This window comes from Schistocerca gregaria, chromosome 3, assembly GCF_023897955.1.
Source record: "Schistocerca gregaria isolate iqSchGreg1 chromosome 3, iqSchGreg1.2, whole genome shotgun sequence".
Classification (NCBI taxonomy): Eukaryota; Metazoa; Arthropoda; class Insecta; order Orthoptera; family Acrididae; genus Schistocerca; species Schistocerca gregaria.
Window position 1 is genome coordinate 756,164,502 of NC_064922.1, and position 17,913 is coordinate 756,182,414.

The following is a 17,913-nucleotide window of genomic DNA, read 5'->3' on the forward strand; positions in this document are numbered from 1 at the left end:
ATTGTGATCATGTAAGTGTATTGAGTGCTTCTAGGTCTGTGTTACTCCATTTCACCACTCCAAATGAGTAGGTCAATATTGGTATAGCATAAGTATTTATAGCTTTTGTCTTGTTTCTTGCTGTCAATTCTGTTTTCAGTATTTCTGTTAGTCTTTGTCTATATTTTTCTTTTAGTTCTTCTTTAATATTTGTATTATCTATTCCTATTTTTTGTCTGTAGACTAGATATTTAATAGGCATCTGTTTTTCCCATGGCTTCTATGCAGTCACTGTGGTTATTCAATATGTAATCTTCTTGTTTAGTGTGTTTTCCCTTGACTATGCTATTTTTCTTACATTTGTCTGTTCTAAAAGCCATATTTATATCATTGCTGAATATTTCTGTTATCTTTCGTAATTGGTTGAGTTGTTGATTTTTTGCTGCCGGTAGTTTTAGATCATCATGTATAGCAAATGTGTGATTTTGTGTTGGTGAGTTCCAGTAATATTATATCCATAATTTGTATTATTTAGCATGTTGGATAGTGGGTTCAGAGCAAGGCAGAACCAGAAAGGACTTAATGAGTCTCCTTGGTATATTCCACGCTTAATCTGTATTGGCTGTGATGTGATATTATTTGAATTTGTTTGGATATCAAGTGTGGTTTTCCAATTTTTCATTACTATGTTTAGGGACTGTATCAATTTAGGATCTACTTTGTATATTTCCAATATTTGTAGTAACCATGAGTGGGGTACACTATCAAAAGCTTTTCGGTAATCAATGTATGCGTAGTGTAGCGACCTTTGTTTAGTTTTAGCTTGATATGTCACCTCTGCATCTATTATCAGTTGCTCTTTACATCCTCGTTCTCCTTTGCAACAGCCTTTTTGTTCTTCATTTATAATTTTGTTCTGTGTTGTATGTGTCATTAATTTCTGTGTAATGACTGAAGTTAATATTTTGTATATTGTTTGTAGGCATGTTAGGGGGCGGTATTTAGCTGGGTTTGCTGTGTCTGCTTGATCTTTAGGTTTCATTTAAGTTATTCCATGTGTAAGTGTATCAGGGAATGTGTATGGGTCTGCAATGTAACTGTTAAATAATTTAGTTTGATGTGAATGTGTTGAGGTGAACTTCTTTAGCCAGAAATTTGCTATTTTATCTTTTCCAGGGACTTTCCAATTGTGTGTAAAATTAATTGCTCGGGTAACTTCATGTTGCAAAATTATCACTTCAGGCATTTGTGGTATCATCTTGTATCTGTCTGTTTCTGCTTGTATCCACTGTGCATGTCTGTTATGTTGTACCGTGTTTGACCATATGTTGCTCCAGAAGTGTTCCATGTCTGTTATGTTTGGTGAATTGTCTATTTTAATGTGTGTGTTATCTATTGTCTGGTAAAATTTCTTTTGGTTTGTGTTGAATGTTTGGTTTTGTTTCCTTCTATTTTCACTTTTTTTGTATCTTCTAAGCCGTTTTGCCAATGCTTGTAATTTCTGCTTCTCTTCATCTAATTGCTCTATCGCTTCTTGTTGTGAGATTTTACCTAACCTTTTTCATTTTTTTCTGACATTTCATTTCTTATAAATTGTGTTAGCTGTCTGATGTCTTTTCTCAGTTTTTCTATTCTGATCTGTAGTCTATGTTGTCATGCTGGTTTTGTGGGTTTCTTCTGTATGTTGGTTGGTTCTGATCTCTGCCTAGTGTGTATATTTAGTGTACTGAGTGCTCCTATATAAACCAGTAGTTGTAACTCTTTCATAGTTGTATTTTCATTTATTTTGTTGTGTATGATTGTGTTGATAGTTGTTATTGTTGTTTCAACTTGTGGGTTATTTGGTGGTTTATGCAAAAATGGTCTAATGTCTGTATTTCTGTCTTTGTATTCTATATATGTCAGCTGAAATTTTTCTTCTATATCTAACGTGCGTGTCACTTCGTGTTCTATTTGCATTGTTCCGGTGGCTGTCCTAGATTTTGTTTTCCTCTGACTTTAATTGGTGCATGTTGTTCTTTGTTTGTTTGCTCTGGGATGTTTGAGTCCATTACTGTATTTTCTACTTCTTCTGATTGCACATTATTTTCTTTCAGTATTTGTTGTACTTGTTGTTTGATGTTTTCTAATTCTGACTGGGGTATCCTGTTATTTTCAATTATTACACGGATCTCATCAGCTAATCGTTGTTCTGTTAAAAATTTTAATTTGTGTATCTGGTAATAAATGTTGTGTATACTTGGGATCTGCATCCAGTTGTGTTGGTTCCTAAGTTCTTTGCTTGGTAATAACAGAACATGAGGTGTCAGTTAACTTCATCTCATCCTCTGTCTTTGTTTTCCTTCTAGAGAGGTTGCAGGAAGCATATCTTGCAAAACACCTCTATTTGGATTTAAATCATTTTCCATGTGGCTAGCAGTGTCGTTACCACTGTGGACGGACATAGGGTTCAAGCGTCGTCCCCGGCCATGACAGTGCTTGTCCAAGGCTTCATTAGTTCTGTCCTGAACCAACTAATCACACTAAAAGTGGGGTTAGCCCTATTAGTGGTTTGTTCTTTTCGTTGCCTTTTACTGGCAGAACATACCGGAGGCCTATCCTTTCTCTGGGCCTCCACTGGTTTTTATTATTATTATTATTATTATTATTACTGTTGCTGTTGTTACTGTTATTGGCAGTGGCTTTAGTTGTATAAACTTGTTGATAAGCATAACTGTTATTCAGTAGATTCCATTAATTTCACACTCTCAAATTTATCTGAATCTAAAAATTGATGAACACCCTAAATGTATTCCCACAAGCCACCACTGCTTGGACAACACACAAACTGGAGTTGATGGCTATCCCAAAAACAGAAGACGATCATCCAAAAACAGTGATTTCACAGCAAAAATATGAATATTGAATATGAGGCAGCAACAAACTGGAAATAGATAATCAATGGGTAGTACCACACAACACACTAGTTACCAAAATGCTCTAGGCACATAAATGTAGAACACTGCCATTCTGTGAAATCAATCAAATATGTCTGTAAGTATGTGAACAAAAGCAGTGACATGGCAAAGACAGTAAACAAAAAAAAAAAAAAAAAAGAAACGATGAAATCCTATGCACTAAACGGGAAAATACATCAACAGTAATGAAGCAGCATTGTGGATTTTCGGTTTTTCCATACACCAACGTGAACCAACTGAGAAACTTCTAGCAACACATTTGGTGAATGGACAGAGGACAACACAAGAAAAACTGCATGGGAACTGCATTAGAACACAACATTGATAGCTTTTTACCAACTGTGTGAAATTGATCCATTCGCTAAAGTAATTATTATATGTTGATTTCCCTACCTATCTTATGTGGAACACAACAAGCAAAACCATTCAGTGATGAAAAAAAAAAAAATGAGTTCCAGTAGAAGATCATCCAGGAATAATGAAAACTGGTGCATTTGGCTGCATATACACTGTACATCTGAACAATGCTGAATGTTTCTGTCTTACGATGTTGCTACACAAAATAAGGGAACCAACAAGTTTCACAGATCTCAAGCCGGTTGTTGGTTACTTATGCCAGACATACAGAGAAGCATGCCAATGCTTCGGACTACTAGAAAATGACAACTGGGAATTAACAGTACAAGAAACCTCAAAGCCTCAGGTGAACAAATGAGAGACTTATTTGCCATCATTATAACAAGAAGTAACCCATCGAATCAAAACAGCTATGGGACTTTTTGAAAGAAAGTATGAGTGACAATGTACTGAACCATATCTGATAAGCTCATCCTGAAATGACCATTGAATTCAACAATGACATCTTCAGTGATGATAAATGCTTAGCAATAAACAACCAGGCCTTAGTACAACTTACGATGCAAGCACCATGAAAAGATGCTGTCAGTATGCTAAACTTCACAATTACAAAGGAAAAAAGCTACAATATCAATGAATTGTTTCAATACATTGCTCACAACAAACCACTCCTCAATGGCAATTGAAAGAAAATTTACAATGTTATCACGGACCAGATCAACAACAACACTGGCAGAATTATTTACTTGGATACACCAGGCGGCACTGGGAAAACATTTCTAATAAATCTATTGCTGGTGGAAATACATGCTAAAGAACATATCGCACTTGCACTCCCATCATCCGGCATTGCAATCACACTTATGTAAGGGGGACAAACTGCCCACTCTGCCCTACTACTGAATACAGCTGAAGGGCAATTTCCAATGTGTAAAATCTTAAGAGTATCTGGATCGGGTTACCTTCTAAAGCAAGCCAAAAATTATCTTCTGGGATGAATGCACAATAGCACACAAAAAAATCACTTAAAGCCATTCACAGAACATAACAAAAACTGCAGGGAAACCCTGAAGTGACGGGAGGAGCTTTAATCATACTCTCAGGAGATTTTTCAACTAACACTTCCAGTTACCCCCAAGTCAACATCAGCAGACAAGATCAATGCATGCTTTAAAAAAATCACATCTCTAGCCACACATACAAATACTGTGACTAGTAAAAGATATGAGAGCTGAACTATCAAGAGAAAAAATAATAGCACATAATGCTCAACTACTATTACAAATAGGTGAAGGCACATATCCTACATAACTAGATGACCAGTCTCCTTAAACTTAACAGTGATTTCTGCAACATAGCTATTGCTGAAAATGAACTCATTGATCAATATTATCCAAACATTGTCCAAAACTATACCAATATGTACTGGGTATTTGAAGGAGCAATTTTGGCAGCTAAAAATAATATCGTCAATGATATCAGCTTTAATACTCAAAAGAAAATTCCTGGAGAAGAGAGAATATGCAAATTGATTGACATGATGATAAATGTTGAAGAAAGTGTGAACTTCCCCAAAGAATTTCTACAGTACCAGGAATGCCCTTGCCCTGCCTTCAACTTAAAATTGGATCTCAGATCATACTACACAGAAATATCAACTCACCAAAAATTATGTAATGGAACAAGATGATCATCAGACAGCTATCAAATAACATCATCAAAACTGAACTCATGAATGGAAAGTACAAGCATACACACTATTTATCCCCAGAATACCATTGATCTCTACTGAAGTGCTACTCCAATTTTACTGAACTGCTATTCCAATTTAAAAGACTGCAATTTCCAAGCTGTTGTACAATTGACAAAGTGCAAGGACAAACTTCAACCTCAAAGACTGCTGCTTCTCTCATGGTCAATTATACGTAGCTTGCTCTTCAGTAGGAAGTTTGAAAAATTTGTACATAACAAAATGAAAAATGTTGTTTCTAAACAAGTATTGCCAGCAGTTAGAATGTGTTTTCGATAATTCTTTTTACTTCTTATAGTTTAAAGTTTACCCTTTTATTCCAACTACCACATGATCTCATATCAACTCCCTGAGAGAAGCCAGGTACCCCAGTAAGTGAATTAATAAAGTAATCTAGAAGTAATTACTATAATTATCATTGTAAGAAGATAAGCATTATTTCTAACTTGTTATTAGCACAGTAGTTTGCATTGGCCATTGGCTGCTTCTCCTAGCTAGTATATAATTTGACTCTTCCCACATCCCTGAAGGCCCTTCTACACAGTGGAATTTATGGAATGTATGAATCTGTATCCTTGTCATTTGATCCACTTACGTAACGCATATTAAAGATAGTTTTCCATTTTATGAACATCTATCTTTCAATGCAAAACCTCATGTATCTGTGAACAATGTTTGCTAATGTTTAGTACCATCAACAGAAAATAGAGTGTGATTATCGTCACCAAAAGTCATTGCTTTAATGTATAATCATTAACATTACAGTGAACCATATCTTCAAATAATACTATACTAGAAAAGTTGGGTGGAATTAAAACAGTGGAACAAATAAACATAACTATAATCAAAGAGTTAGGCTGTGATTAGATACACAAACAATAAGTTTAACATTTAAGCTTAGCTTATTTGTGTTCAAAGACTTAAAGTAAAATATGCAACTTATGCTACATTCTGCCTTGAACATTGCCTCATTTATGGAAAGTTGTTTCATCTATTTAGTTTGTTTCTGCTAGTATTCCTGTGGATATTTTATTTTAATGTCATTGTTACTCTTTCTTCTGCCGAAATTTTAGTGTTCTCTTTAATTCACTGTTCTGTTCATTTCAGTCATAATTAATGACAGTTGTCCAGAGAAGGAAGAAAACAGGTGGAGGGGAGGAGGGGGGGGGGGGGGGGGGGTACTACCAATAATTCCCGTAACTGACTTCTATGATCATTTTTTAGCACAGTTTCTGTTTCCCTATTTTAATCTTTATCATCAGTGTATTTGCTACTACCATTACTGTTATGAAAATACTGTGACTTCTGTAACAGTTGAATTTCAGACTATCCAAAAGGTCCTATTTTTGAAACCACAGCTAAAATTAGCTCTTTTTTGTGATTCACCAGCATGAATGACCAGCAGATTTCAAGTTAAGTTAATCTCTATTGTGATTTGTCTCTATTTAGGCCACAACCAAAATCTATATGTGATGCACCATAATTGCTCTGCAATAGTATTTCACTTTTCATCAGTGGCTCGTGTTACCACATATATTTTGAAACGGATGGACATTCTACATCCACTCACAGACTCTCTCTTTCTGTGAGAGGCAAAAATTCCCAGGTTGAGTCCTGGCCCAGCACACAGTTTTAATCTGTCAGGAGTTTCATGTCAGTGCAGTGCACACTCAACTACAGAGTGAAGAACCCATTCTGGAAACATCCTCTAGGCTATGGCTTAGAGGGGCACCAGCCATTTCACTAGTTGCAGGGACAGTGGTCTGGATGATTGACTGATCTGGCCTTGTAACATTATTCAAGAGAGCTTTGTTCTGCTGGTACTGTGAATGGCTGAAAGCAAGGGGAAACCTCACTGTAATTTTTCCTGGGGACATGCAGCTTTACTGTATGGTTAAATGATGATGGCATTCTCCTGGGTAAAATATCCCAGAGGTAAAATAGTCCGCAGTTCAGATCTACGGGTAAGAACTACTTAGGAGGACATTGTTATCAGGAGAAAGAAAACTGGCATTCTAAGGATTGGAGTGTGAAATGTCAAATCCCTTAAACAGGCAGGTACATTAGAAAATTTGAAAAGGGAAATGGATAGCGTAAAGTTAGAAATAGTGGGAATTAGTGAAGTTCAGTGGCAGAAGGAACAGGACTTCTGGCCGGGTGAATACAGGGTTATAAATACAAATTAAAATAGGAGTAATGCAGGAGTGGGTTTAATAATGGATAAAAGAATAGGAGCACAGGTAAGCTACCGTGAACGGCATAGTGAATGCGTTATTGTAGCCAAGATAGACATGAAGCCCATGCCTACAACAGTAGTACAAGTTTATATGCCAACCAGCTCTGCAGATAATGAAGAGATTGAAGAAATGCGATAAAAGAAATCATTCAGATAGTGACGAGAGATGAAAATTTAATAGTCATTGTGGACTGGAAATCAATAGTAAGGAAAGGATGAGAAGGAAAAGCAGTAGGTGAATATGGAAGGGGGTTAAGGAATGAAAGAGGAAGCCACCTGGTAGAATTTTGCTCAGAACATAACTTAATGGTAGCTGCTAACATGTGGTTTAAGAATTATGAAAGGAGGTTGTATACATGGAAGAGGACTGGAGACACTAGAAGGTTTCAGATAGATTATATAACAGTAAGATAGAGATTTAGGAACAAGATTTTAAATTGTAAGACATTATCAGCGGCAAATGTGGACTTTGGCCACAATTTATTGGTTATGAACTGTAGACGGGATGCAATAGGCTATTTTCAAGGTGTACAGAAACCAAATGGCAGCTATAAGGGTTGCGGGACATGAAAGGGAAGCAGTGGCTGAGAAGGGAGTGAGACAGGACTGTAGCCTACCCCCAATGTTATTCAACCTGTATATTGAGCAAGCAGTAAAGGAAACAAAAGAAAAATTTGGAGTAGGGATTAAAATCAATGGAGAAGAAATAAAATCTTTGAGGTTTGCCAACGACACTGTAATTCTGTCAGAGACAGCAAAGAACTTGGAAGAGCAGCTGAATGGAATGGACAGTGTCTTGAAAAGAGTATATAAGATGAACATCAACAAAAGCAAAAGGAAGATAATGGAATACACTTGAATTACAAATGTGATGCTGAGGGAATTAGATTAGGAAATGAGGCACTTAAAGTAGTAGGTGAGTTTTGCTATTTGGGGAGCAAAATAACTGATGGTGGTGAAAAAGAGAGGATATAAAATGTAGACCAGCAATTGCAAGGAAAGCATTTCTGAAGAAGATAAATTTGTTAACATCGAGTATAGATTTAAGTGTCAGGAAGTCTTTTATGAATGTATTTGTATGGTGTGTAGCCATATATGGAAGTGAAAAATGGATGATAAATAGTTTAGACAAGAAGAGAATAGAAGCTTTTGAAATGTGGTGCTACAGAAGAATGCTGAAGATTAGATGGGTAAATCACATAACTAATGAGGAGGTACTGAATAGAACTGAGGAGGAGAGGAATTCATTGCACAACTTGACTAGAAGAAGGGATCGGCTGGTAGGACACGTTCTGAGACATCAAAGGCTAACAAATTTAGTATTGGAGGGAAGCATGGAGGGTAAAAATCTAAGAGGAAGACCAAGAGATGAATACACTAAGCAGATTGAGGATGCAGGTTGCAGTAGTTACTCAGAGATGAAGAGGCTTGCACAGGATAGGGTGGCACAGAGAACTGCATCAAACCAGTCTCTGAACTGAAGACCACAACAACAGTTGCTCACAGAACTTCTCAATTTAATTTTTTTAGACACTGTTGTATGCCATTTTTTTTAGATTAAGCTTTCCCTAGTTTTGTAATTTTCTGACACACACAGTTCAGAAAATATGCTCTCATTTCTCGATTACACTGAACTTTTGGGCACTAGTTTGAATGTATTTACTGGCCACAGAATTTACTAGTATTCATTTTCTAGCTCAAAAGCACTCTGTCACTTACTTCCAAGTAAGAAACCAACACAAAATAGGTTATGTAGGTAATTCGTTGTTTATTCTGTAAGGGAGCACATGTGTGATCAAATTTTAACTGATGATTTTCTGTACTACATCCATAGCACATTTTAGTATCACATTTCAAAATGTTGAAGCAGTACCATTAAGAGTACATATGTCTAACTGCTTTTTTGCAGGAAGTATGTTCACAAATCTGGGCAACACTTTATGACTATCCGTGCCTCAAAGACTGCCCTGGTCTGATTCAGTATGTGAAGGATGCCGTTCGCCTTGCATGGTGCCTTATAAATCAGGTATGTTGATCTACACTTTATTCATGGACACAATACTATCAATATTCAAGTTTTTGAATTAGAAGAGCAGGAAAAACACTTTTTTGTGCCATATTAAGATAATTTCAGCTTCATTTTGAGAAATACACTACTTATGTTACCTTTCTGTGATGCCTATTGTGGTTTACAACCACCTCACTGGAGTTAATAATTATTAATAAACGTAAATCAAAGTAAAAGTCATTATGAATGTTAATCTCAAAAATCATAGTAGAAATAAAACAAACAATGGAAAAATCCAGCATAGAATAATGACAATATTATAAAACGGATAGACTACAACTCATCATGTAGCGGAGATGCTGAGTCAGATATAGGTACAACAAAAGGACTGTCAAATGAGTAAACTTTTGGCCAAAAGGGCTTCTTTCAAATTAGACAGTGCGCACACACACACACACACACACAAACACACACACACACACACACATCTCCCTTATCTGTGGCTGCATGATGTGCGCAGCTGCTCACAGTCTGGCCTCAACAGCCAGAGCCAGTGATCATGTATGTGTAAATTGCATTTTTGTGAATGTGTGTTTGTATATTTTCTATTTTATAAGGAGGCCTTATGGCCGAAATCTAATGTGTTTAGTAGTATTTTCAATGTGCCTGTCTGCTACTCAGCATCTCCACTTTATGATGAGTAGCAATCTATCTTTTTTTCACAATACTGTCATTATTCCATCCTGGATTTTACATTGTACACAACGTAGGTAATGTAGACTCCTTGACCTGTCATTTTCATGTTTATTCTGTATGACAGTTATGTCAAACATTATCAAGAATTGGCACTGCCAAAAATTTGATAGCAGTAACATACAAGACAAACTGTGTACTATGTTACTGGATATATTTTGGATCCTGTTGCATTAACTGACAAGTATGTCATTGCTATAGAAGTGCGTAATGTAAGTAGACTTATATTACTGCTATATGTATACAATTATCATTTCGTAGTAATTGTTGCACATGCAGTTTGTTCCTCTGTATCAGATGCCACCAGTGATGGATTATAAACCTGAAAACTGGTTTTGGAAAATGAAACATTTCTAGTGCAGCACATCATGTATAGAAGATGTCTTTTAATACAGTATTCGCATAAGGGAGATGTTTACATAGGACGAAATAACACCCTTGTTGTGTTTGCTGTCATCCTGCACCAGTAAACAATACAGGAAACCACTATTTGATCACATGCGTTATTTAGTCACCAACATCAACCTGCAAGGGACATATTGCTTCAGCAAGATAATGCAGCACAGTCATTCTGAACTGTGTCAGAATGGTTTTAGAAATACTACTCACAGGAGAATGATAATGTGCCACAACTAACTGGTCTATGGTTATAATATCAATCACTAACACACCCTTAATAAACCCACGCCCAGGATGGCCAGTGTGGCTGAGCGGTTCTAGGAGCTTCAGTCTGGGACTGCACGACCGCTATGGTCGCAGGATCGAATCCTGCCTCGGGCATGGATGTCTGTGACGTCCTTAGGTTAGTTAAGTTTAAGTAGTTCTAAGCTCTAGGGGACTCATGACCTCAGATGTTAAGTCCCATAGTGCTCAGAGCCATTTGAGCCAAAGTCATACCCCACTACTGCTCATGAATGAAATTCACATAAGAATGTTGTCAGAAGTAAGTTCCTCAGTGTTCCTTTACCCATCACTACTACTGAGGAGGGAAGCAAACCTATAGTCTTCCAAGGGCCGTAGCAGTAATCTGATTTAATCACAAAAGTGTGGTATCCAAAGATAGAACTAATACAGGATGATGCAGCCAACATTCTTCTGTTGGAGCATATTTCTTCAGTTATGCAGTGCAGTAAGACCCAGTATTGATGGTGGGACTGCTGCAGATACTTTCTTTACTTGGCAAGGATGTGAACAAAACAATGGAAAATTTTTTATAACCGAAAAAAATCACATAGTCAATCATGATGAGCACACAGTAAGGTGTGAATTACAGATTGTCAACCAATAATTATGTTTAGAAATTTGGCTTTTAAAAATAGATTCAGACAAGGGACATGGATCAAGTAAACAGCAGCCCTCAGAGAATAATCAATGAAAGAACAATGGAGTCAACAGTAGCTAAGAACTTTTCTTTGATAACTATGGTACCAGTTCTTTGCTGAAGATCACATAAGGATGTTCTTTTAGTAAACTGAACACTGCAGCACCTTTAGCATACTAGAGTGACTCTCAGGAAGTAACTGTGGCAAAGCTGTGAACCCAAGATGGTGCACTCAATTTCATCATGTCCGATAAAAAGTGCAGTTGTGCAGTTTGTGTAGTTTTGTTTAGGAAAATTAATGGTAACACATATGAGCTCAGTGAGGACAATTTACACAGTGTGGCAAAATTGTTTGAAGCTGGTCAAAGGGTATTAGATATATTTTTGAATGGGCTTCATGGTGAAGTTGGCGATGAGTTAGATTGGCGCGTAGGAAGACATTTGAAGAAGCAATACATATGTTGTTGTTGTCTTCAGTCCTGAGACTGGTTTGATGCACCTCTCCATGCTACTCTATCCAGTGCAAGCTGCTTCATCTCCCAGTACCTACTGCAACCTACATCCTTCTGAATCTGCTTAGTGTATTCATCTCTCGGTCTCCCTCTACGATTTTTACCCTCCACGCTGCCCTCCAATGCTAAATTTGTGATCCCTTGATGACTCAAAACATGTCCTACCAACCGATCCCTTCTTCTAGTCAAGTTGTGCCACAAACTTCTCTTCTCCCCAATCCTATTCAATTACATGATCTATCCACCTTATCTTCAGTATTCTTCTGTAGCACCACATTTCGAAAGCTTCTATTCTCTTCTTGTCCAAACTAGTTATTGTCCATGTTTCACTTCCATGCATGGCTACACTCCAAACAAATACTTTCAGAAACGACTTCCTGATACCTAAATCTATATTCGATGTTAACAAATTTCTCTTCTTCAGAAACGCTTTCCTTGCCATTGCCAGTCTACATTTTATATCCTCTCTACTTCGACCATCATCAGTTATTTTACTTCCTAAATAGCAAAACTCCTTTACTACTTTAAGTGTCTCATTTCCTAATCTAATTCCCTCAGCATCACCCAATTTAATTTGACTACATTCCATTATCCTTGTTTTGCTTTTGTTAATGTTCATCTTATATCCTCCTTTCAAGACACTGTCCATTCCGTTCAACTGCTCTTCCAAGTCCTTTGCCGTCTCTGACAGAATTACAATGTCATCGGCGAACCTCAAAGTTTTTACTTCGTCTCCATGAATTTTAATACCTACTCCAAATTTTTCTTTTGTTTCCTTTACTGCTTGCTCAATATACAGATTGAATAACATCGGGGAGAGGCTACAACCCTGTCTCACTCCTTTCCCAACCACTGCTTCCCTTTCGTGCCCCTCGACTCTTATTACTGCCATCTGGTTTCTGTACAAATTATAAATAGCCTTTCGCTCCCTGTATTTTACCCCTGCCACCTTTAGAATTTGAAAAAGAGTATTCCAGTCAACATTGTCAAAAGCTTTCTCTAAGTCTACAAATGCTAGAAACGTAGGTTTGCCTTTTCTTAATCTTTCTTCTAAGATAAGTTGTAAGGTCAGTATTGCCTCACGTGTTCCAACATTTCGACGGAATCCAAACTGATCCTCCCCGAGGTCTGCATCTACCAGTTTTTCCATTCGTCTGTAAGGAATTCGTGTTAGTATTCTGCAGCCATGGCTTATTAAACTGATAGTTCGGTAATTTTCACGTCTGTCAGCACCTGCTTTCTTTGGGATTGGAATTATTATATTCTTCTTGAAGTCTGAGGGTATTTCGCCTGTCTCATACATCTTGCTCACCAGCTGGTAGAGTTTTGTCATGACTGGCTCTCCCAAGGCCGTCAGTAGTTCTAATGGAATGTTGTCTACTCCGGGGGCCTTGTTTCGACTCAGGTCTTTCAGTGCTCTGTCAAACTCTTCACGCAGTATCGTATCTCCCATTTCGTCTTCATCTACATCCTCTTCTATTTCCATAATATTGTCCTCAAGTACATCGCACTTGTATAAACCTTCTATATACTCCTTCCACCTTTCTGCCTTCCCTTCTTTGCTTAGAACTGGGCTGCCATCTGAGCTCTTGATATTCATACACGTAGTTCTCTTCTCTCCAAAGGTCTCTTTAATTTTCCTGTAGGCAGTATCTATCTTACCCCTAGTGAGATAAGCTTCTACATCCTTACATTTGCCCTCTAGCCATCCCTGTTTAGCCATTTTGCACTTCCTGTCGATCTCATTTTTGAGACGTTTGTATTCCTTTTAGCCTGCTTCATTTACTGCATTTTTATATTTTCTCCTTTCATCAATTAAATTCAATATTTCTTCTGTTACCCAAGGATTTCTAGCAGCCCTCGTCTTTGTACCTACTTTATCCTCTGCTGCCTTCACTACTACATCCCTCAGAGCTACCCATTCTTCTTCTACTGTATTTCTTTCCCCTATTCCTGTCAATTGTTCCCTTATGCTCCCTCTGAAACTCTGTACAACCTCTGGTTCTTTCAGTTTATCCAGGTCCCATCTCCTTAATTTCTCACATTTTTGCAGTTTCTTCAGTTTTAATCTACAGGTCATAACCAATAGATTGTGGTCAGAGTCCACATCTGCCCCTGGAAATGTCTTACAACTTAAAACCTGGTTCCTAAATCTCTGTCTTACCATTATATAATCTATCTGATACCTTTTAGTAGCTCCAGGGTTCTTCCACGTATACAACCTTCTTTCATGATTCTTAAACCAAGTGTTAGCTATGATTAAGTTGTGCTCTGTGCAAAATTCTACTAGGCGGCTTCCTCTTTCATTTCTTAGCCCCAATCCATATTCACCTACTATGTTTCCTTCTCTCCCTTTTCCTACACTCGAATTCCAGTCACCCATTACTATTAAATTTTCGTCTCCCTTCACTATCTGAATAATTTCTTTTATTTCATCGTACATTTCTGCAATTTCTTCATCATCTGCAGAGCTAGTTGGCATATAAACTTGTACTACTGTAGTAGGTGTGGGCTTCGTATCTATCTTGGCCACAATAATGCGTTTACTATGCTGTTTGTAGTAGCTTACCCACATTCCTATTTTCCTATTCATTATTAAACCTACTCCTGCATTACCCCTATTTGATTTTGTGTTTATAACCCTGTAGTCACCTGACCAGAAGTCTTGTTCCTCCTGCCACCGAACTTCACTAATTCCCACTATATCTAACTTTAACCTATCCATTTCCCTTTTTAAATTTTCTAACCTACCTGCCCGATTAAGGGATCTGACATTCCACGCTCCGATCCGTAGAACGCCAGTTTTCTTTCTCCTGATAACGACATCCTCCTGAGTAGTCCCCGCCCGGAGATCCGAATGGGGGACTATTTTACCTCCGGAATATTTTACCCAAGAGGATGCCATCATCATTTAATCATACAGTAAAGCTGCATGTCCTCGGGAAAAATTACGGCTGTAGTTTCCCCGTTCGCAGTACCAGCACAGCAAGGCCGTTTTGGTTAATGTTGCAACGCCAGATCAGTCAATCATCCAGACTGTTGCCCCTGCAACTACTGAAAAGGCTGCTGCCCCTCTTCAGGAACCAGACGTTTGTCTGGTCTCTCAACAGATACCCCTCCGTTGTGGTTGCACCTACGGTACAGCCATCTGTATCGCTGAGGCACGCAAGCCTCCCCACCAACGGCAAGGTCCATGGTTCATGGGGGGAGGGCAATACATATGGCAGTTCAGTTTCTGGAAGAGCTATAGAGACCTCAATTAATCACAAACCAGATCGCCACACATTCGAAGCTTACTCAGGAACCATCTATCGTGAAAGCAAGCAATAAAACCCAACTTCTCATATGAGAAATATTCGATGTTTCACCTGCAGAGTGGAAGGAGACATAGCATGAAACTGTAAGAAGAGGAACACAGTAGTTACTGTGAGCTCCACTGATGACAGTTCCAAAAATGTGCTCTTTAATGGAATTTTTCATAAGCAAAGGGTTCATTTCCTAACTGACATGGGCTCACATTTCTTTGATGGGATGCCATGTAGTCAAGTAAGGAAGTGGGCAGCATCCAAGCTGGGCAATTAAAGGGTTAAGTTGGAAAAGGGAGCACAGTTGTGGAAAAGCTATAATAGACTTTATGATAGGCCAACATGAGTACATGGTGGAAATGTAAATGATAAGGATCAGAGAAATGCTGTATGAAGGTATATTGTGTTTAGATTTCCTTGAAGCTTACCATGGTCAGATCAATGTGCCAGAAAAAGAAATCTGAATTACCCCTTACATTTATGGTTGCAATGGGAAGTCTAAAGGTTAGACTCAAAGGAACATTAGTGCCTTCAAGCAGTGAATGAAGGTTCAGTACGGTGATGCATGTTTGTCACTGCATCAAATCTACGAATGGAGTAGGAAGTTCGCAAATGGTTTGATTTCAGTGAAAGATGCTCCTCGTCCAGGTCAGGCACAACGAGTTGTGAGTCCACAGAACATTGCAGCAGTTGAAGCCATAGTGAAGGAAAACCACCAAGTGACACTGAATGACATTGCAGCATGTTTACAGATTAGTCATGGGTCTGCACACCACATTGTGTATGATGTGCTCCAGTTTCACAAAATGTCTACAAGATGGGTGCCACAGCAGCTGGCTCCTGAAATGAGAGAATGGCGTGTTGATGCTTGGGAAGAACTTCTTCGGCTCTATGAACAAGGAGGTGATGGCTTCCTTGAAAGAATTGTTACTGGGGATGAAACCTGGGTTCACTTCCACCAACCAGAAACAAAGAGAGCGAGCAAGGAATGGCACCATTCCTCATCACCAAAACCAAAGAAGTTTTGAACAGAACCATCAGCAGGGAAGATTATATTGACTCTCTTTTGGGACAAAAAAGGTGTCATTTTGGAGCGTTACATGCCTAGACGAACCACTGTCACCAGTGCATCATACACAGATCTAAAAAATCATCTGCGGCCTGCAATCAAATCAAAGCAATGTGGATTGCTGTCAGCAGGTGTCCTTTTGCAACATGACAAATCAAGGCCCCACACTGCCCATACAACAGTTGCAACAATCACAGACCTGCATTTTGAATGTCCTCCTCCTCCACCATACTCACCAGAACTTGCCCCAAGTGATTTCCATATGTTTGGACCACTCGAAGATGCAATGGGAGGAAAGAAGTTCCATTCTGATGAAGAGGTACACCATGCAGTGCATGAGTGGTTGTGTGGACTACCAAAAGAATGTTTTTCTAGAGGAATTTATGCACTTTGTAACTTCTGGAGGACTTTCATTGAGCGTGGGGGAGATTATGTTGAAAAGTGATACAGCTTTGTACCACTTCTGCGCAACAAATAATATTTAAAAAAATATTTGAGGTTTTCATTTGACTCACCCTTATACTTTCGCCTTATTTAAGATTTACGGTTGCCTTCTCATGTTTCCTTGATCCAGTCAACCTGCTATTCTATGCAGTGCCACTAATTTTATCACGGGACTTCTTCACCACCTGCAGGACATTGAGGGCTGCAAGAGAGCTCATATCTATGCCAACTCACTATGAAATGATATAAATGCCTTTTTTAGAGAAATATTTTGTATTCGTTTATTCTCATGTTAAGCATATACAACATTAGCTGGCAAATCTGTTATTATTCCGAACAACATATTGGAAGTGAATCTCAGAACAGAACATACAAGAATGGCATTTCTCTTCAGCTTCTTTCAATTGTTGCTGCCTGTTGTCATTGTTGGCAACTCCTCTTGTTATCTGCATTCCAAAATACCACCAAACCACACCACTAAAGCATAAACAACCACTTAACAGCAGATGGAGTTGTTCAGTTAGCGATGTTCTGGGCTTGCATGTCTCACTACAACTCTGAATATTGACAAACCCAGTGCACATACAGTAAAAATTCCCTACATGCTATCTACATAAACAACATTTTTACATGAACATCTTCCATCTGATTGCAAGAAAGAGGTGGACAATCTGATACATTACAGCAACAGGTTTATATCAGTAGGTAGTCAGGGCCTTGACCACATGCTTGTACATATTGTAGTAAGAATAAGAACATGCAGTTAACTGAAATTGTCTGTGATCATCTGTTTGCCCTTCATGACCACATGACACCACCACTGAAACTAAACTTAACTCCATCCAAACAGGCCTTGGAAGGCCCAATGGTACTGACTGTGTCATACTCTGTCAACAGGCATCCCTGGATGCAGATATGGAGGGGCATGTGGTCAGCACACTGCTCTCCCAGCCATTGTCAGTTTTTGTGATTGGATCTGCTACTTCTCAATCAATTAGCTCCTCAATTTTCCTCATAAGGGCTGAATGCACCGTGCTTGCTAGAAGTACTCAGCAGACCAGACAATCACCCCTCGAAGTGCTAGCCAAGCTCAACACCGCTTAACTTTGGTGATCTGATGGGAACCAGTGTTACCACTGCTGCAAGGCCATTGGCTCACCACCATTAATCCTGAATGAAATCTTGTATAGACAGAGTATAGTGGGCTTTACAAGCACAAACA

The 17,913-nt window shown here is 38.4% G+C and overlaps 1 protein-coding gene across 1 annotated transcript in view; it reads left to right on the forward strand.

Moving 5' to 3' along the window:
* LOC126353934 (uncharacterized) overlaps positions 1-17,913 on the forward strand; it is a 336,644-nt gene that overhangs the window by 288,031 nt on the left and 30,700 nt on the right. Inside the window, exon 11 of the mRNA XM_050003196.1 lies at positions 9,189-9,305. Coding sequence (XP_049859153.1) covers positions 9,189-9,305 — 117 coding nt within the window. The remainder of the gene's footprint in view (positions 1-9,188; positions 9,306-17,913) is intronic.